The sequence below is a fragment of the Wyeomyia smithii genome, chromosome 3 (assembly GCF_029784165.1).
Source record: "Wyeomyia smithii strain HCP4-BCI-WySm-NY-G18 chromosome 3, ASM2978416v1, whole genome shotgun sequence".
NCBI classification, from domain to species: domain Eukaryota; kingdom Metazoa; phylum Arthropoda; class Insecta; order Diptera; family Culicidae; genus Wyeomyia; species Wyeomyia smithii.
The window spans coordinates 13,750,065-13,772,089 of NC_073696.1; the positions used below are offsets into that span (position 1 = coordinate 13,750,065).

The 22,025-nt window shown below is 37.8% G+C and overlaps 3 protein-coding genes across 7 annotated transcripts in view; 2 read left to right on the forward strand and 1 right to left on the reverse strand.

Moving 5' to 3' along the window:
* Nucleotides 1-12,292, reverse strand: part of LOC129728136 (uncharacterized) — a 123,211-nt gene extending 110,919 nt beyond the window's left edge. Inside the window, exons 1-2 of the mRNA XM_055686551.1 lie at nt 12,228-12,292; nt 8,009-8,202 (exon numbers count right to left, since the gene is read on the reverse strand). Of these exons, the coding sequence (XP_055542526.1) occupies nt 8,009-8,202; nt 12,228-12,292 (259 nt within the window). The remainder of the gene's footprint in view (nt 1-8,008; nt 8,203-12,227) is intronic.
* LOC129733184 (transient receptor potential-gamma protein) overlaps nt 1-22,025 on the forward strand; it is a 204,702-nt gene that overhangs the window by 85,143 nt on the left and 97,534 nt on the right. The window lies entirely within an intron of this gene.
* LOC129733186 (uncharacterized) lies at nt 14,493-15,589 on the forward strand. Its single transcript, XM_055694819.1, has 2 exons — nt 14,493-14,604; nt 14,669-15,589. Exons 1-2 carry the CDS (start codon nt 14,501-14,503, stop codon nt 15,039-15,041), a joined length of 477 nt encoding a protein of 158 aa, XP_055550794.1. The 5' UTR covers nt 14,493-14,500; the 3' UTR covers nt 15,042-15,589.

Sequence of the window (22,025 nt, forward strand, 5' to 3'; positions counted from 1 at the left end):
TTCGTGTTTAGCCTGGCAGAGGCCTGATGCGCACGGCCAACACAATAGAAAGGTGTTTTCACATTAAAAATTAGACACGGTTTTACTGAAGTTAGTGTTGGCAAATGCATCTACCGCTAATACCACCGCTATCGTACGAAAGCGCGTCGTTTCATGTGGGGAATAATATCAACAACGAAAAATGATGCGTGTCTAAGCACACCCGAACTGTTTCGCCGTGCCGCTTCCATTTACTTTCTTGTAACATCGGCTTTAGGGAAGTACCGGATGCACCTACCGCTGAAGCTGTTACCATACTGCTACTGGTACCCAAAGCTATTAACTCTTCAGATTAAGTGTTTTATTTGTTCTCAGAAGAACAACTGTTCAATTCCATATCGGATATAATGCAATGATCTGTGTAATATTACCGACAGTAATATTCTTCTGAACAAAATGATCCAACATTTCCATTAGAGGCAGTGCCGGCTGGTGTACGGCAAAAACCCGCCCGATCGCTCGCGTTGGCGTTCAGCCTGGCAGAGGCCTGAGACGTGGTGACCAACCACAAGGCAAGTGATTTGTTTAATTTGAAGGCAGCCACAGGCGCAACTCGCTGCTATTGTCTGTTACTGCAGAGTGCTGATATCTGCTGCTACTGCTGTCAAGGTTGTGGACAGTCCATGCTGCTCACTTTCCGACTAATGAATGTAGCTAGTTTTCCAGAAACACTCTTTTATAGCCGAAGGGCGCTACGTAATAGGCCACGCCTTTCTGTTCAGTTTTACCATTTCCTAATGTTCTTTGGACGAATTATTCAACAATTCGCATTTGATTTTAGTATCCAGCGAATAAACACCGATGGTGCTCTTACACACGCAACGATTTGACCCCTGACCGTATTGCGGCTTGTAACATCAAGCGATTTCGTTTGCTCGCTGTTGCGTGTTGCATCATGTTGCAACTTGGCAGCTGGGAGACGACGAAATTCTGTTAATGCTGATTGATTGAATCGACTTCATATTAGCTCTGCATAGTCGAACTAACTGCTTTTGTGAATGCGTTCTAAGAGGGCAGTTTGTTATTCAAAGTCGGTTATGCTGATCGCAGCCTTTGCGCTGCCCTTACTAAATAACTAAATTATTTACCTAATTTACTAAATAAAGTAAAAATTGGACAACTACAACCGAATTTGATTGCATCCCGCACAGAATGTCTGCTTGTGTTGATGCCAGAAAATTAATAACTTTCAATTATTTTTTTATTTGCCTTGAAAAAGGCATTTTGCGGTTCAAAATCGATTGCTGATCACAACCTTTGAGCTGCCCTAACAGTGGAGGATTCAAGATTCACGGACAACATGCTCTGTGGAAGCTATTTCACATTCAGTGAATTCGACGGGTGTGACAAATTTGAATTACTAGGATCCAACACAGAATCTTGCTTGCGTTGTCAAAAATTATTAACTTTCGATGACTTGTTTATTTGCCTTGAAAAAGGCATTTTGATGTTCAAAATTGGATTTTCTGATGGCAATTTTCATGCTGCCCCTCCACGGGGGGAATAATGGCAGTCTGGCGACACACGCTGAGAAGAACCGCGCTGCTCCTGAGACGTGGTGACCAACCACAGGGATAGTGCTGCTGCTAAGGAAGGACTACTGCTGTTGTCACTGTTTAGAACTATTATGAGCAGCTTCGGCTGAAACAGGCTCTTATATAGGCCAAATAGCATGTTTTCAATTGCAAGGTATATGATTCTGTTGACCGTGCTTGGGAAGCAATCATATAACGACCAATCAGAGGTCGAATTTTTCGTTTTGACAAGGCTTGACTATTTTCAATAGTACAATTGTGTGAATAATAAAATTACAATTATCTTATTTTGGGAAGAATCTTAGAAGATTTTCCAATCGATTGCTGCAAGAACGAAGGAAATCCATCGGATACTAACCGATTTATTAGCATTTGAAATTGGACATATTTTTCACTTTTTTCGGTTTAAGATTTTCATTTCACATCTCTATGTAGCCGAACTTCCTGAGAGAAGTATTCTACTTAAAAAAAAAAGATTTTCGCCCTCCCCTTCGTAACATTTGGTCACAAAATCTCAACCCCCCTAAAAAACGTAACATGAGATTAACCCCCCTACCCTCATTCCAAGAAAAACGTATGTGGCAGTGCTGCCAAAATACATTAATTAAAAAATCAAAAGAAATAAAAAATTATTTTTGCTCTCCCCCTCGTAACGTTTGGTCACAAAATCGCAACCCCTCAGAAAAAAAAACGTAGCATGAGATTGACCCCCCTCCCTTCGTTCCGAGAAAAACGAACAAATATACAAGCTGTATCATTTATAAACAAGAAATTTATTTGAAAAATCTATTTATATTTTTCAAATAAATTTCTTGTTTATTTTCAATGTCAAATTCAATATATTTATCACTCATACACTTTTGACAGCATTTCGTATCTCTGGATTAATGTCTTTTGCTTTGAAGGATTTGGAGAAAAGTTGTTTGTACTACTCCGTACGATTCATGCTGTACGAAACACAGAAAATATTTCCGAATTCACAAAAAAATAAATCGCTGCACTCACCGGCTTTAAAAACTAACGAGCATCTCGTAATTTTCACTACTAAAACGCACGCGCAAATAATAAGTTTTTATTTTTCAAAAAACGGATTGTGCGTTTGGAAATGCAAGCGTTTGTTTATGTGCTAAAAGCAGGCTTGTTTTTCTCCTCAATATGTGTAAAAAGCAGAGTGAATATTCGCCGCACACTTCCTGCCCAGAATGAGCGCTGCGTGCAGCATGTTTTCTAAATCAATCTCCTACTTTCTGCTTTGTGCTGTGTTTCTGCCGCTCGCAGAAAAATTAATACACTCGCTGCTTATACCACAACTAAGCGAAAAAGAGTGGTGAATCTCAGAAGTACACCGCGGTGCGCACGCACTAAGACAGATTCGAAAGCATCTGAAGAGCGAACATGCGTGACAGGCGGCCGGATATATTTTTCCTTCACTTTCTAGATGCAAAGCAAGCAATGCAATCTGCTTTCCTACCTAGATGCTCTCCTCATTTGATATATGCTTGAGAGACTCACAGTAAAAGCACTACAGTGAGATCTGTTTTTTAGTTATTGTGTCTAATGCCCTTTCAGGTGAGAAAGCTCAATCCAGATTATTATTTTTCAAGGGGGATATTTCAAATTTCACTGCGGTGTTTTTTGCAAGCTCCTCAGATACAAACGATTCGCTGCTGTCTTTAAGCAAGTTCGTTGTGCAACCAGTGTGAGAGAAGTTGTTTTCACAGAGAAAGATATTCTCCTACACGCTAGTGATTCTCTGAAGAGGAACGACAAGCCTGGCTAGAAGAGCTTTCTGAAGATTGCATAATAACGTAAATAAAAAGATACCGACAGCTCTTATTGCAATGCGATGTTTTTGTGTATTTTCAGCAAATTTATCTTCAATAAAAAATTCGTCTCTCGAATAAAAAGCTACGTCGATTTTAATCCAACACCTCCCTCTCCACCTTGTTACAGCTTGCCCCAACACGATGATACCACTCTCTCCCCGTGAATGCTCGGCTTCATACTGCCAAAGTTGTTGAAACTTTAAAACATACCACTCAAATGGGAAGTCCAACCTTACCCGCCATATTCCCGAGATATTGCGTCGTTCGATTATTATTTATTCCATTCGATGGCACATGTTCGTGCTCATCGGTTATATTAGGGTATGGGAAAATGGGCTTGATTCGTAAATAACCTTAAAAGACGAACACTTTTGTCGTTACGGGTTTCGAGCTCTAACAAAAAGATAGGATAAAGCTGTAACTAACGATGGGCAATACTTTGAATGATTTATAGGCAGGGGACTTGTGGAGGCCCGCTTTTTAGTTGTCATGGTTAAAGGTTTTTTTTTTTTTTTTTTTTTTTTTTTTAAGGGGGGATTTGTTAGTAGCTTAAGTATTTATGATAAATATAGTAAATAATGAGTATGTGTGTCCAATCACAAATGGTGACTTCTCAACACTGTTAGAAATTTGAAATTTTAATTGTTAGAATTTGTTTGCTTTCGCAATAAGGACTTATCATTCGTAGGGATTTAAACCTACTTGTCAGAAAAGGGGAAGTAAACTTACAACTAACTTAATTGCTAACTTATTGGCTATAAAGAGAGCTTATCGTAGCAATTGAGGATTGCAACGATTTTTGTCGAAAATTGTTAATAATTTTATTTGACATAGCTTCTAATGGTTCAACACCAGTAAGTCTATGTAATTCGAGTGTACCAAACCAAGGAAGACGCTTCAAAATCATTTTCAGAATTTTATTCTGAATCCTTTGGAGCGTTTTCTTCCTTGTTGAACAGCAACTTGACCAGATCGGTACAGCATAAAGCATTGCTGGTCTAAAAATTTGTTTGTAAATCAAAAGTTTGTTCTTTAAACAAAGTTTAGAATTCTTGTTAATGAGAGGATATAAACATCTCGTATATTTGATGCACTTGGCTTGTATACTCTCAATGTGCTCTTTGAAAATAAGTTTTTTATCATAAATTAGTCCCAAGTACTTAACCTTGTCGGACCAACTTAAAATAACCCCATTCATCTTGACAACGTGATTATTGTTTGGCTTGAGGAAAGACGCCCTAGGCTTATGCGGAAAAATTATCATTTGAGTTTTAGAAGCATTGGGAGAGATTTTCCACTTTTGCAAGTAGGAAGAAAAAATATCTAAACTTTTCTGCAATCGACTGCATATGACACGAAGACTTTTTCCTTTTACGGAAATGCTTGTGTCATCGCAGAACAATGACTTTGTGCATCCTGGAGGCAAATCAGGAAGATCTGAAGTGAATATGTTGTACAGGACTGGCCCCAAGACTGAACCTTGAGGTACACCTGCTCTGACAGGAAATCTATCAGATTTTGAATTCTGATAGACAACCTGCAGAGTTCGATCAGTAAGATAATTTTTTAAAATTTTGATAAGGAAAATCGGAAAATTAAAAGTTTGCAATTTCGCAATCAAACCTTTATGCCAAACACTGTCGAATGCTTTTTCTATGTCTAAAAGAGCAGCTCCAGTGGAATAACCTTCAGATTTGTTAGCTCGTATCATATTAGTAACTCTGAGCAATTGATGAGTTGTGGAATGCCCATGGCGAAATCCAAACTGTTCATTTGCAAAAATTGAATTTTCGTTGATGTGTGACATCATTCTGTTAAGAATAATTCTCTCAAACAGTTTACTTATTGAAGAAAGCAAACTGATTGGTCGGTAACTTGAAACTTCAGCTGGATTCTTATCCGGCTTTAAAATTGGAGTAATTTTTGCATTTTTCCATAATTTGGGAAAATATGCAATTTTGAAGCAGCAATTGAAAATTTTCACTAAAAATTCCATTGTGCTCTCAGGGAGATGTTTGATTAGTATATTAAAGATTCCATCGTCACCAGGTGCTTTCATATTTTTGAAATTTTTAATAATTGATTTAATCTCATTCAAGTTAGTTTCAATTATTTCTGCAGGTAAAAAATTCTGGGAAGAAATTAAATCAAATTGACGTGTGACTTCATTTTCAATTGGACTCACAAAATTCAAATTTGAGTTATGAACACTCTCAAACTGCTGAGCAAGTCTTTGAGCCTTTTGTTCATTGGATACAAGAAAACGTTCACCATCTTTTAAAACTGGAATAGGCTTTGAAGGTTTCTTAAGAATCTTCGACAGCTTCCAAAATGGTTTTGAATATGGTTTCAATTTTTCAACTTTAGTCTCAAAATTTTGATTTCTCAAAAGAGTAAATCTATGTTTAATCTCTTTTTGTAAATCTTTATAAATAGTTTTAAAAACAGGGTCACGAGAACGTTGATATTGACGTCTGCGGACATTTTTCAAACGAATTAGAAGTTGAAGATTTTCGTCAATTATTGATGAATCAAATTTCACTTGAGCCTTTGGAACAGAATAATTCCTGGCATCAACAAATGCACATTTCAATGCTTCCAAAGCGGAATCAATATTCACTTCGTTTTGCAAATCAAGCTCATTATTGAAATTTCTCTCAATATGAGTTTTGTATCTTTCCCAATTAGCCTTGTTATAATTAAAAACAGAGCTCATAGGGTTTAAAACTGATTCATGTGATAAAGAAAAAGTTATTGGAAGATGGTCAGAATCAAAGTCAGCATGTGTGATCAAATCACTACACACATGACTTTGATCTGTTAGCACCAAATCAATTGTTGAAGGGTTTCTTACAGAAGAAAAGCATGTAGGACTATTCGGAGACAAAATAGAATAGTATCCTGAAGAACAATCATTGAATAAAATTTTTCCATTGTCATGGTTAAAGGTAATTTTTTCGAAACAAAGTTGTATTTTCATTGAAGAAAAACAGCGAGAGCTTGTTGCGCATAAATCATAATAAAAGCGAAATTCAAGCAACTTGTCTGTTTGGCATTTCTAAATGTCAAAAGAAAATCCTAAATTAGGTTCAGAACTACCCATTGTCGCTTCTGAAGACCAACACAGAATAAAATTGACGCCAGAATCGTCGCAATACCGTCTTGAAGGACAGGAAAGTTAGAAAATGATCCTGCATGAAGCTCAGAATAGTCGTAAAGCGCTTAAAAAACTGGAAAGGACCAAAATGAAAAACGGTCAAAATTAAGCTCAGAGTTGCCGAAATACGTTTGAAAAGGCCAGGAAAGGCTGTAATAGAAAATGATCTCAAATTTGATTTTGATCTCCGGCTTCTGTGTATCATTCTGATTACGGAAATACCCTTGTTGGGTTGCATTTATTCATTTTAGGCTATTATCCGAAAACGAACCAAAATTATGTCTAAATTAGGTTTTTCGGAAATGCTCATATTAGGTTTCATATGGTCCTTTTTTTTTGTTTTCCAGAAACCACAAAACCGCCATCTTGAATTTCAAAATAACGCCTGGAGTGGATTTCCGGTCACTGGGTATCATTTTGATTCCGGAATTTTCCATAATAGGTTGTATTCGGTCATTTTAGGCTGTTTTTCGGAAACCGGAAGTTTTCATTACATTTTTCGTCTGTATTTTTGAGGCTGGTTCACCACTCCATAACGACCTTCAAAATAGTGTCTGGAGCCGATGTTCAATCCTGGGCATCATTCAAATTCCGGAATCACCCATATTAGTATGTATTTGGTCGCTTTATACTGTTTTCCAGGAACCGGAAGGATTCAACTATGGATTTCAAAACTGCGTTGAATAATTGCTTTCCGGCTTCTGGCTGTTTTCAAATTTCAAAATGACGTCTGGTCTGGTTTCGGCCACTTTAGGTTGTATGGTTTTCATCTTGAAATTTATAATGGCACCAGGGCTTTTGACGACAAAAGGTGGATAAATTGCAAATTTCAAATTTCTTTTTGAACCTCCATAGATTGACCTCCACTAGATTCATAGATAGTAGAGGTCCCATGCCAACTGTTTTGCTTCTATTTGTTTTGTTCTTGGTTCACAATAGCAAAAGTGAAATAGATTTGCGATAAGTAATTTAATTGATTTCGATTTCAACGTCACAATCTAAAACAAACGGATTTTTCTGCTCTGCTGGAGATATAACTGGAAAGCTCACCAAATTCGAAAAAAATCTTCAGCAGCAGTAAATGCACGTTTCATCGAAGACATAGGATCATTAAATCCAAATGCTGTGCGATGAAACCATGTTTGAAGAAGAGTAGAGGTTTTTAGAGCACGCGATGGGACACGAATATCAAGTAATGATAGCAGTCTATGACTGTCGACTTCATTGTTTAATTAAATTGTTTAAACAAATGTTGTCTGCAGAATCTTCCGTCGTCGAGCTAGAGTGTCAAGATAGGTAAGCTTGCATCGATCACCGTATGGAGGCAAATTCTGTGGATCACGGTATTCGGACAAATCGTTTTTGAACTATTTCGATTCGTAGACTCCAGGTCTGTTGATGTGGAAGCCAAAACAGTGAAGCATTCTCTAAGATGGGTCGCACTAAATTACAATACAGAGCATTCAAGCAATACAGATCATAGAAATCTTTGGCTATTTCGGTTATAAACTCCAACTGACGATTAGCCTTATCATTGACGGCGGATCGATGACTGGCAAAGGTGAGTTTTTTATCCATTATCACACCCAAGTCTTTTATCTCTTCAACGCACGTCTCCATCGATGTGGTAATTATATGGTACAGGCTGCGAGTTCCGATGAAATGTTTTAACAGAGCATTCAGGGATGCTGATAATCAGCTTATTGCGAAAATACCATCCTGCAAACATATCCAGCAGCTGCTTAAAACTGCGACTATCTTCTTACACTTCACTACGAAATATAGTTTTAGCCAGTGTAGTCAAACTCGCATGCGATACTCCAAGTGACGTTCTCACTGCTACTGAAGGCACACACTGGAGATACTGCATCCGAACTGATTTTCGTTCTTTTTCACTTCTTTCATTGCACACCTCCGAGTTTTGATGCTTGCGAGTTATCTCGTACGAACGTACCCTGACATTTGATTCTAAAATCATGGACACACGCTCTCGTATACTCTCCTACTCACGTGCACGCCCCTACTCGCGAGCTCTACCAGCCGTAGATGGTCGTTTCAAGACGCCCTGTGATAGTGCGAAGTGACGTGATGCGATGAAGCGGAGTGACAGAAAAAAATCGACGAGTAGGTAGTTCGATAGCCTAGAAGTTCTAGCATGCATTACTATGTAAATTTCACACCCCGCTCTCGGCTGTCGGTGCACGAAACAAAACTGCTTTGCAGAAATTGACAAATCGCATGCGTAACTCGGCAAAGAAAGCATTTTCATTTCTATTTCCAGTAAATGTGGAGCTGACGATTGAAAAATGTACTAACTGCGGAAATAATTATTTAGAAATTTACGAAAAATATAGTCCACCAGGTGGGACTCGAACCCACAACTTCTAATCTCCGGTCAGATGCGTTTTCGATTACACCACCGCAAGACGTATAAGTCGGCCTTGCTAAAAAGCTATTTTGTTTCGCTTGCACACTTTATCGCACGTCATCATTCCCAGTTTTTCAATCGTCAGCTCCACATTTACTGATTGAAATAGAAATTAAATTAGCTTGACTTGCATTATAGTCATCAAAAATAAGAAAGATGAAAGCATTCTCGTTTTGGGTCTCCTACGAAAGGCAGAAAATCGAAAGGCAGAATCACGAAAGGCAGAATCACGAAAAGCAGAATTACGAAAGGCAGAATATTTCATAAGGCAGCATAACGAATGGCAGAATCACAAAGAGCACGAATGGCAGAATCAAAAAATGGTCTTTTTTCTTTTTAACAACACACACTCACGGCCTTTGGCCGACTCTATTGTCCAAGTGTATGCTGTCCTTACTCGCTACCGCTCGTTCGGACTTAACTAAGGGAAAGAAAACCTGTTTGAATAATCATAGAAACCAGTAGATCAGTTGTGTGTATGCGAGAGGCCGCCGCTTCCGACGGCGGGTCGGCGGCCGGCTCGGACCGCGGAAACCACGGCGGCTTTGTGCCGCCTCGGTTCCTTGCCCTCGATTATGCGTCTTCGCCGCATGAATTGTTTTATGTTAATTATAACTAACAAGCCGTTGAGACTAGTGTAAGTTATACCTAACATCGAAAAATTACTCTCCGCGATGCTGTGAGAGTCTAAAGGACCTGAGCCAAACCAGTTTGCGCGTTTCAGATCTAATAATTAGGCTTGATTTGCGCCCCCCATCAAAACTGGTCATTGCTGTGTGACCAGTTATTATGTCTGGTTACCAAATAATATCAAATAATAAATGTAGAGTAGCAGCTTTGAAATCGTGACCAGGATTCGCACCAATTTGCCATCACGCACTTGGCTATCGTGAGTTAGGTTCTGCTACCAGTGATTCTGCCTTTCGTGCCCTTCGAAATTCTGCCTTTTGAAATATTCTGCCTTGTGTGTACGGTCATAGAGTTCTGCCTTTCATGATTCTGCCTTTCGTGCTTCTGCCTTTCGTGATTCTGCCTTCTGTGGCGAACCCCTCGTTTTCGAGCATTTTTTCAAGCACTCCTAGTCAAGTACTTTTATTCAAGTACTCCTACTCGCATGTCTCTACTTGCGTACTCATCATGAGTAGAAAGACAGAAGAGATTTTGAGAGCGGGTGTATGCTCTCGTAAGTGAGTGAATAACGAAGAGTTTCTCGAATTGAAGAAGCGTAGCAAAAACTTCATTCTCAGGCAGAAAGGAGTGGAAAACTTTTACTTTTCGCTCGCTTAAAAATGCAAAATACTGACATATTTTAAAAATACTGTAAAAAGCAACGACCCCAAGTTACTTCCTTGAGGTACAACTCAAGTCAACGAACGGAGTTGAGATGCACGCTCCCAATTTCACCAGAAATGATCGATGACACAGATATGAACTAAGCCATGCAACTACACTGTCAGAAGCACCAAGCAGGTATACTTGGCGCAATAGTAAACGATGACCAGGCATAAACCCATGGTGGTCTGTAGAAATATAACACTTCATTCCAGCTAGGGACTTCGATTGACAATAATTTTAAACAATTTCGGATATTACCTTTATCTCCGCTTTTGAACCCCGGAACCAGAAATGATTGTTTCCATATTTTCGCGAATCTTCGCTGTTCGAATGAACTATTAAAAATTAAGGAGAGTGGGAAAACTAACGCAGCAATACATCGACGGAACAAAACGGCTGGATCAGGTCCAGGGGGAAAAAATTGAGCTTTTTCTTCGCAGCGGTAATCATCAATTGCGTGACGTCGATCGTGTCCAGATTTATAATATCATCAGAAACATCAACAACAGCTTCTTCAACCTCATGATCAGAAGCGATGTCCGGTGCAAATATAGATTATTATAATCTGTCCGTTACATATATGGATCTTCAAATGAAAAGTATTTTTAATATTTTAGATGGAAGGTCTTTTTGCAATATTATGGACGTTTCTTAGCACAAAAAACTTCGTTTCAAAAAAGGTAGGAGTTTCTCCATTATATTCTTCACTAAACAAGCTTTATTGAAATTGCAATTCCTCAAAAACTAAAGGAGAGAAAGAATTGCTTCAAAGAACGAATTTTGATTGAAATCCAATAATGTTTTATGATATTTGGTCTGGTTCGCAACTCCTAGTGGTTGAGGTCTGCGTTTAAAGCTACACTAAAAACAATTTCAATAAAACAATAGTTTGCTTTAGCAGTGGTTTCACAATTTTTCTCATTTTGATTATGGCATTATTAGTTTCTCAAACGATTACTGCAAGAATAAAGGAAATTCTGCTATTGAAGTTATTTAGCACCAAGTATGACTGAAATGCGAGAAGACCTTAGAATAGCAAGCCAAAACTTTAAAAATCTTAAATATAAATTTCCGGAAGAGATTGCTTTCCTGATGATAAGTCTGTACTGCGTTTGTGGCACTACTGCTAACTACCATCGAACAAAACGAGAAACGTGGTCTGGCTTAATAGTTTAATCAACTGGGGCTAATGGAAGGTCGCGCACGCTCTTTCGCTAAGCACCCCTGCGGTCTCCCGTGAGTAGGCTTGATTTCTTGCTTTGGGGCAATTCACTTGATTCCCAGGAAGTCGCGCAATTTTATGTCTGTTATTCGCATGATTGCAGTAAAGTATGCATGAGCTATTGCGCTTAGTCGTCGTCGTCGTCGGGCGGCGCGGCGGCGCTCTGGTGTAAATATTTTATAATGGCCACCTAATTTTACGGCCGGAATTTTCTCCTTTGCTGCGTAATAAAACAAGGGTTCACTCTTGGAAGACACTCACCACCGCGGCGGCAAACGCGTTGGCGATGGTTGGTTGGGGTTTTGTTTCATGCACATGCACAGCGCATTTTTATATTGAAATTATCGATGAGTTTTTCGTCTAATGAAATTTCTAACTAGGTTTGATTTCCCCACTACTCAACACGCGCGGACAGCGCGGAGGGCGCTGATTAATTTTCAATATGAGCATTGATTTACAAATACCACTTCAACTTCGAATGTAATGCAATGCTTTCAAACAAAATTTTCCTCATACCATCATCAGTCTCAATTGAAAATCAGCCTCTATTCGGTTAACCGTTCATCCTGGTTTAGGACGTTGGTATGGCAAGCTACAATGCGAGAGTAAGTGTAGCACAATTACACTACACACTGGAGAGCGACCGGTATTTCGCACGGCTGTGGAGTAAACATCGCACTCGTACCTATCGGCCATAATCACATGGTCTCGGAATGTATTTTCCTCCCCAGACCCGGCCGGTAGGTACATGCTTGTTCGCTTCTGTTATTATATGTACACCGAGTGGTAGAACCCAATTAAATGACATTTCAGCAAAGCAAAACTGAAAAGTCGGAAATTAATTTAAATTTCAACTGATGATGTTCATGGCGATGATGGTGATAAATTACACGGACCCTGTTCCGGCCGCTAATGCAATGAGAGCTCGAGTAAAAAATACATTAGCTTTGCGGCGAACTTTCCGTGTCACGGTTGTTAGGGTACGGGAAGTAGCGGTTGGTAGCATAAATTACTACTTGTTATTACTCTCGAAGATATTGTTACAGATGGTTTGTTTTACTTCCGGCTAGGGTAAGAACAAAATGGAGCTGTCGGGTTTTTCATTTTAAATAAATAAAAGATGAAGCGGCTCGAATCGAACTTTGATTGGAGCCTTCATTATGCAGTGAACGAAGAGAACTGACACAATATTAATTGGTTGAATAATTGAATTTTCTTTACACTCCAGGATTACCAAGAAGTGTTTTTCTTCCCTAATACAGCTGGGAAAGTTGAATGTGTTCGGTACATTTTGAAGTGGTGTACTTTTGCCGACAATTAAGAAACACAGCAAATTGGAGATTTATTCATTCTCTGGCACGGGTGCGCGGCAGTAACAGCCGTGGCGCTGCTCAGCTTGACGTTGTTGTGTTTTATTATTTCGAAAGGGAATTATATTTGACTCACTGTGTACGAGCTGCAATTGTGCACGTTCTACCATCAAAGTTGGTGTAAACAGTCAGTGGGTGGCACGGAATAAGCAATGCGCTAGTTTGCGGCGGGAACGGTTTTAAACGTTTTCATTCCACATGCAACCAAAATGATGAATGCTCTGCCAAATTTGAAAACTTACTTTATTGACGGTAAGTGTTGATTTTAGATGAAAATAGAATGTTTGCCACTTGTTTTTTTCGTCTCTAATTTGTTTAAAGAGACGATCGTTTAACGACGGTCCCTAATGCATTCGGTTTAATTCAACTTGTGGTAATTGCTTAGAGGAAAAGTTTACATCATATTCTTCTGGAAATTCTGAGCTTCTGCGACCAACAAAGAACACCAATATTTAGCAGTCTGGAAAAGTTGACGCTGCAGGAGTCGTAATCAACCAAACTCAGACTTTTCTGGGTAAACTAGTAACAAACATGAATAACTTGAATTCTCAACTTCTGTTTAGCAACTGGAAAAGCAATTAACTCGTTAACAACTTATAATGTGCAAATTTCACAGATATTTACAGCAGTGCTCCTAGTGGTCATATCTGGAATCATTTGATAGCAAGTTTTTTTTCTTTTTTAGAGGTAAAATTTTTACTTCAATTCGATTTGTTAAAAAATGTTGTGTGGAATATAAACTGAAAGAAGAAAAACTGAACATAATATTGAAAAAAAAAAAAAAAACGTCAAAAGTGGGTATATCGACCTTGCATATTCTGTTGAAACGTGAATGCTAAAATTTTTTTTGAAATGATTAGGAGACGCGTCATATAAGAACTCATGAGCCGAAGTTGAGGCTCAAGTTTATAAGAATAAGCACTCTCAGATCATAATATCGCTGAAAAGTACAATCCTAATCATCTGGAAAACTCATGTGCGAGAAGATTCTTGTAATTTTCATGGCGGCAAGCAATATAATCGGACGCTGAGGCCAAACTTAGTGGCTGCAAGACGTGTTCGGAATTTTATATAACAAGGTGCTAAGAAAGAATGCTTGCTGGTGGACAATGAAACGTATGTGAAAATGGACTTGGAGCAGCTTGCAGGCCTAAAATTCTATAAGGCCACTGCTCGAGGCGGTGTCCACTGCAAGTGTAAATTCGTTTTTGTTTATATTCTCGCTAGGAATTTTCTAACCTAACAAGGAATTTGTAGCTGTGGACTAAGAACATCGAGTGCCAGAAACTGATATTAACCCTCCTTGCTCCTAATTCCACTCAATTGAGAAATATTGGACAATTGTCAAGCGTGAAGAGTGATAATAACTGTGCTGTAATGTTTTCGGCAAATGAACTAGAAATAATCAATTATATGAGAAATTACAAAAAAAGTTTGCCCAAAATAATTTTTTAGATTTTTAAAATCTTAAAACTGTGAGGCTCGTAGGATGAATTTTTGACTCTTTTGTGTGTGAATTAATACCTTTCATCAATGAAATGATCGTAGGCTCGATCAAAGCAATCCGTAAACAACAAGAACCCCTATAATGGACGAAACCGGTCTCACTGGAAAGCAAAAAATAACCTTGCTGTCAGCTTGGAGCCTTATTAAGCAGGATCTGGATCTGCACGCTCGAAACGTTTTGCTGTTGTAAGACTCCATGATTTAGATGTCAATATTGGATATAACATTCCGGCGAACCTCTCGTTTTCAGCCTCTTTAAAGAAAACCCCCAGTTTCTGACGTATTTCGACTTCAGCACCGATAGCAGTACGACGAACCTAGCAGAAAACCAGGCCCTATTTGCGCATTCCCTTAATGTTATCTTGGGTCTGGGGTCTCTGATCGAGTACGGTCTCAGTTGTCCGAAAATGTTCCTTTGTACGCTAACGAAGTTAGCTAGAAACCACAAAGCTCGATCGGTTACCGGAACGGATGCTAAGTTGTTTGGCAAAGTTATCACGGACTATTTCATGGACGTTTTGGACCAGCAGGGTGCAAGCAGCTTGCCAGGAGCATTTGAAATGCTCTTCGAAAAGATAGCGGAGGCGTTCGACGACTATCCAGCAATCGATGCAACGGAGTGATGTTTCATAATATTGATAGACAGAAACCAAGCGCAATTTTTTCATCGCCTGACCGAGGGTGTATATAACGTTCATTTCGGAGCGTATTTGTTGTCCGTGTTGATAGCTAATCGAATCTATCACGAAGATGAATTCTGGGAATTTTGGCACAAGTCAAGATATAAATCCCAATGTTCCATCAGGGTGAATACTATCGTGCAACAAAGCAAATTGGAAATAATCAATCACGCTCACTGACAACGATGGCATTGCTAGACTTTTCTGTAGTTTTGTCCCATTCTATTGTGAGGCACATAATATCTCTCCTGTGTGTCCTTTTATTACTCCCCTAGGGAAGTTATCATTGACGATGTTTCATTTTTGATGCATTATTGGTACTTAAATTAGTAAATTACCTGAATCGACTATACGATGAACATCCGATAAATTTATATGATAACAGTTATTGAGTATTTTGTGTGGAATGTTCAAGAACTGTTTTATCTTCACTTTGGGGCTTCATACTTTAGCAACCGTGTCAAAGAGACAAGGTTTCGTAAAATAAAAATACTAGGTGAATCTCATTGAAAGCAGGTTTTTGTTTTATAATACTGTTTCATCAAATGAATTCAAGAATCGAACCGCGAAATTTGATGAAAAAGATTTTTCATTTCACATTCCATTTCATTTCCAATGAATTCCATTGCCACTCAATTGTTGTTTGCATTGTCATTCAGATCGCGGTGTGTGGGGTTAAAAAACACGAAACACATTTTTACGGCAAATGAAACTGCAAAATCTATAGCGTGGGCGTTCCAAGCCGATATTAAAACGGGTGTAAAGTTGATCACCAACTGACATCACAATCATTGTTGATAAATTCGTAGCTTTCTGAACACATAAAAAGTTTGTATATCATTTTGTAACGTTTTTAAAAGTTTTTAGCATTAACTCAACTTTGCTTTTTAGTGTACAAATATCTGTGAATCGTGTAACTCGAATAACACATAACGGATAATCGCATTCGGACGCTTTTTTTTTCTCTCGTCACGTTCGTTCAGTTGGAAATGGGAAAATGTGAAAATAAAAAGGCAACCATTCGTGATGAATGTGAAATCCGGTTGGAGTTGGAAACACCAGTTCTGCTTTTTTTGTGTTCACATCACTTCATCCACTGTTGGGTTTACCATTTGGAAAATCTGTCGATTTCGAACAAGATTTAGTTTGACAGGTAGAGTGATTTTATGGTACAGTTTATGTCGCTCAAGTGCCCGTGAAAAGAAATAAGATTGTTTTTATTACGCTGGAGAAAACATGAAAAAACATGTTTCAAACGCTGAACTGGTAAATTATGTTTTAATCGAATTGCCGTTTCTCACTAGTGTCTAGGATTAAATTCTTGTAAGTAAGATGTATGCAATTGCTTCAACGTATTATGACTAAAATCGTCAACTGATAAATTAATAAAAATGGATCGATATTATGGAGAATTGTCCGTTGTAAGTTCAATCGGTATTGCAGCACAAGTGGTTTGCCGTTTCGTAGTGCCGAAAACTGTTCTGCGACCGCCACGAAAGACTTGCGTCTGTCTATAAATGAAATATTCAGGCCCGAAATGATTAAACTTTCAAGTGTGCTGGGTGATTGTAAAAGTAAATTCACAACCGCTCAGTAGGAAGCGGAGCAAACCAGCCATCCGATGGTTTACAAACAAATGTAAACACGGTGATTTCGTACCGTATTGCTCGTTTCGTACGCCGTTGCATTGTCGTTTCTTATTTGCTTTTCTTGCAATCCATAACCATAGACAATTGAACAGTTACTATTATTAAATGTGGGAAATGTATTTGCTAAAATTACCAAAAATAACATAAATTTTGATGATTAAGGTATGATCATCAAGAGCAGTAAATGTGGCTGAAATTATTTATAAATGTTCCAAATGAAAAAAAAAGGAAAGCAGTTTAGTCAGTTGGACTTTGATATTAGCAGACACATCGCGAAATTATTTATTTGAAGACGCATGAATGTCCCTAAAAAATCCAAAATTTCAGCTTTTGTCAGAGAATTAAAGTCTTTAATCTTTTCATCCCAATCAAAAGTGAATAACATGGGCGCGTCGTGTCGGTTACGAGAAGGAATCTGTTCTATAGCTTTGATATCAAGTCATATCGTCGCACATAGCCGCAACAGAAGGGCTGTTGACACGTAGAACGTTGTTTGATTCACGTGAGAAAAACAGATTGTAATCTGCCATTGATTCCAAGGAGTGCGCTAGGAAAACAACAAGTGTGGTTTTGTTTGTTGAGCATTTCTCAAGCACATTCAACAGCAAGTGTATTGCATTTTGATTTGATAGTGGTTTCGCTAGCTTGTACACACAGTGTCGTGTTGCTAACATCCTTGCTGTAGTCACTGGTATGAAAAATGGAAAAGCCATTTGTGGAATTAAACAATTCTACAGCCTCATTGTTTTACTAATTTATATTGCTTCCATTTCCCATTAGCACCTTCGTTTTTTTAATCTGACACATGCAATATGTAACACTGTATCAGAGCTTTTTCTCAAGTATTGTTGGATAATAAATACTGGTTCTCAGGGTGACGCATACTGAGTGTTAATAATTCAATGTCCGAAGGTAAACGAAATTGCGACCCAAAAGGGAAAAAGTTTGTACCAAATTGCAGAAATATTAGAATCACAGACGGAATTCGTCTCAACTCGACCAGATGATGGCAGTACCCTCTCAGAATACAATGAAATATTGTAGGTTTGTAGACCTTCCTAAACTAAACAACTTTGCATACTACATCAGGATTTACACTCTCCATTTTTTTTTAATATTTCCAATTTTCGCTGAGGAAGTTTTGCCTAGCGACGTTGTAATTGTGAATAAAAACTATGCAGCAATCTACATACATTTTCAAAAAAAAAAAAAAAAAAGACTTCATGTACATATTTTGATTCTATTTGCCGTTGCATCAAAATTCTCCTTGATGTTTGATGATATTTGAAATGTAAGCCCAGTAAGCGAACGAACACTGTACTCGAAACAGAAAAAAATAGTCTCTATAATAATAATAGTCTCTACTGAGTAAATGTACGAACTACGAGGATTGGATAAGCCAGCGGTTCTCAACCTTGTTTTATCCGCTTACCCCTTGGCGATATTTTTTAAATCGACTGTATCCCCTGGCTTGGAATGTTCTCGCAGAGTGGGAGAGAGTAGTGGTAGATCATGTTGTGGAAGTCTAGTTAGGATTTCAAATTGAACTATGGTTTGTTTGATTGCTACAGTCATGTTTTAAGAGCAAGATTGAACAACAAATGAAGTATTATAAAGACAAATTTCTTCGTTCGCTATTTCTGATTTTGCGTACCCCTGAAGGCTTTTAAGGGGTTATATAGCTTTTTAGTTTTCAAAAAACTGGAAAATTTTTATTACATTATCTTCAAAAACAACATCTTGAGAACATTTCCACAAATTTTCATAAAGATCTGAGCAATAGGAAGAAAGTTAGAGCGATTTGCAACGCGCCTCGCCACGGCCGCATAAGCTAAACTTAAAACTTTACGCGCGATTATCTCGGAATAGTTTTTTTCCGGAAAATGACTTTGCGGTGATCCTGATTGCGGGGAAACTACTGAACCGATTTCCTTCATCTTTTTTTTCAATTTTCGTTATACAATTCGCCGGTCCTTGAACGATAGCTTTTTAAAACATACAGTTACATTTTGCCGCAAAAATTTTTTTAATGCAATTTTTTGCGCTCAAAACGTGCATTTTTTGGGAAAAACGTTCCCGTTTGCACTGAGAACAAAATACTCATAAAAGCGATCGTTCAAAGACCCGGCACACTTCTAAACTAATGAAATAATATGAGTTTTTTGATTTCGGTTGATCCGCTGAGTTTCTATCAGGATCACCACAAGCCTCTGCAAAAAAATGACGTTTCGGGGAAACGGCCATTACTCCAGTAATAATTGGTATATCTCAAAATCAAACATATTTTCTTGTTGTTGATAAACTGTACTTTCAGAAAAATACCACCTTGATGCAATGAAAATGGTGCTATGCACTTAAAAATAAATTCAAACTTCCCTCATTTTTCTCGGCCAAAAAGGTATATAACCCCTTAAGTACCACCAGGGGTACGCGTACCCAGGTTGAGAACCGGTGGGATAAGTGATACAAAACTCGATTCTAGAACTACGTCTTCAACGTTCTACGGTGATGTGAAGGAAACACATAATTATGATATGGGTCATTCCATACGAAGTGACCACGAAAAAGAAAAAAAAAAACTTGGACACGATTATCACAGATTTTGCTCAAAGTTGGGAGGATTATCTACTGTCACTTTGGAAAAATCCCAATTCCTTGGTTTATTTTCTTCAAAATTCACCTAGGCGGCATCCATAAATTACGTAACGCACATAGGGGGGAGGGGGGTATCCTTGAGCGTTACGATTTGTTACACAGGGGAGGGGGGAAGGTGAGTTCAGCGTTACGTAACGAAAAATGTCTGGAGAGACTCTCAAAAAACGAGCATTTTTATCAAGGAAATTCTTCTGCAGCATTACGTAATTTTGGGGTGGGGGGGTATATGGTTTTATATGGGGGGTGGGGGTCGAAAATCGGCTTTTTTGCGTTTCGTAATTTATGGATGTTGCCTTATCACTATTTTTCTGGTGTTTTACGTCTATAAATTGTAAAAAAAAAATTAATTACGAAATTTACAACTACACTAAAGTCGCTTTTTACGCGGGGGATACGTGCCGCGTTAAAAAAATCGCTTAAATTCCGGAATCCGCGTAAATTCCGGAAACCGCGTAAAAAAAACCAGCGTTAATTCTGCATTCCGAGTGAAGGGCAACCGAAATCAGCGCAAAAAAAAATACCGCGTAAATTCCGGAATCCGCGTGAAAAACGCGTAAGTTCTGGAATCCGCGTAAAAAAAGCCGTAAATTCCGGAATCCGAGTAAAAAAACCGCGTAAAAAGCGACCTTAATGTAATTTAGTAAAAACGTTATATCTCGAGATTGGCTCATATCACCTCGGGATGATAGTAGTTTCTTACGTAAAATTTTCCAAGGAACACGATGAAATTATCAAATTTAAAATAAAAATAGCTGCATTTGCCGAAAAATGTAAATGTAGTTTTCAAATACAAAAATAATTTATAAGGGCATCACTTCCGGTCAAAAGTTATATTTTTCCTGAGTTTGGTTTATTTTCTTCAAAAATTGTCTACCGGTATTTTTCCGACATCTCACGTCTATGAATTGTAAGAAAAAGAAAAAAGAGATTTTTGACAAAAATTGCGTGACTTTGCAATAAAGAGGGAGGTTCTACAGAGCGGGGGGTATTCCAATCGACACCGAAATTGGGATTTTTCCAAAGAGACAGCAGATGAATAATTCCCCCAACTTTGAGCAAAATCTGTGATGGCCGTGTCCAAGTGGCATTAACACTTCGTATGGAATGACCCATATATTTAATATCTCAAAAACCCATTAGCAAAAAAAAGTTTTGGTTTTAAAAATACTTTTTTTCCGCTCAGAAAATATTCTTAAGAGAATATGTTTAAGACCAGAAAAATTGGTTAGATCGGTGTAGTATAGGCAAAGTTGTGAATAATTATTTTGGCCATTACAAACAAAATACTCCTTCTTTTAGGAAAATTTGAAATTGTTTGTTTTCTATCGTTTAAGTACTATTCAAACAACTATCAATGTTTAGCTAACATTGTATTATTTTCGTTGATAAAAACTCTAGATTTTAGAAAAGTGGATTATTATATATGTTTGACCTTAAAAAAAAAATTTTTTTTCATAATTTCTCAAAATCTTTTTTTTTGTCTTGCAGTGTTATTTTCTGAAAGGACAAAATTATTGTCTACAACTTTGCTAGAGACGTCAATCAAACCCTTGCCGCTTAAATTTTTCGTTTCTATTGTTAGGAAATTCAATCTTTTTTTCCTCACTCCTTCATGATAAGAAAACCATTAGTGTTTGGCAAACCTTTTGTATTTTTCATAAAAAAAAATAAAATTGAAAAAAAAAAGAAAATAAGATAATCATTTTCAACATTTTTTGATGTATTATTTCAATATTTTTTTTTATTTCTTGGTTCTGGTTCGGAATGACAAAACAGTTGAATACAACTTTGATGTCACACCGATTAAACAAACCACTTTCGAAACGTCATCTTGGCTTCGGAAATACCCTCATTAAGGGTTTGTAATAAACTTTCACAGTTTCAAACTGTCCCACAGAAACCAAAAATCATCTTCGAGGATTTAAAAATGGCGTCAAACATCATGTTTCGGTCACTAGACATGACCAAGGGCCCGAAAATCGTTGAATTCATTTAAAAAGCTCCCATAATGCATTAAAATTCATGACTTTCAACCTCCTCCTTCTCTAAGGGTTGCCCTTCCTCCTTTTCAATATTTTTTACGACACCTTTCTAGTATAAAAAAACACGTATGTCAAGTTTAGTGAATTTTTTTCATTTCTCCATTATTAAACTACCATCAATGCTCAGCTAACCTTTTGTAGTTTTCCTGAAAAAGGATTTTCCAAAATGAGCTTTTTGAGATACCTAATTTTTTATTTTCTCCTCAACCTTTTTTTACGATGCATGTTTTTTTTCAAAAGAAGAAATAATTATCTGCAGCTTTTCCGAAGATGTCATAGGGTTGAATTTATTAAAACAACACGAATTTTTCAACAATAATACCTGCTCTACCGCACCCACTGTTAAGAGCTAAGTGTCTATTTTGACAAACACCTTTGGCTAAAATACCCCCAGTATCCTACCGATTGAACAGATCAGCAGCATTTTTGCAAAATCCCTTCTCAAAAATTAGCCATAATTCAGAAAAAAACTGATGACATGCATTCCTGTACGCACAGTGGTATAAAACGCGAAAAACGTGATCGTCGGCCTTTTGAGTATAAAAATGCCTTAGGAGGTCTTTTTGTTTCAACAAGATCAG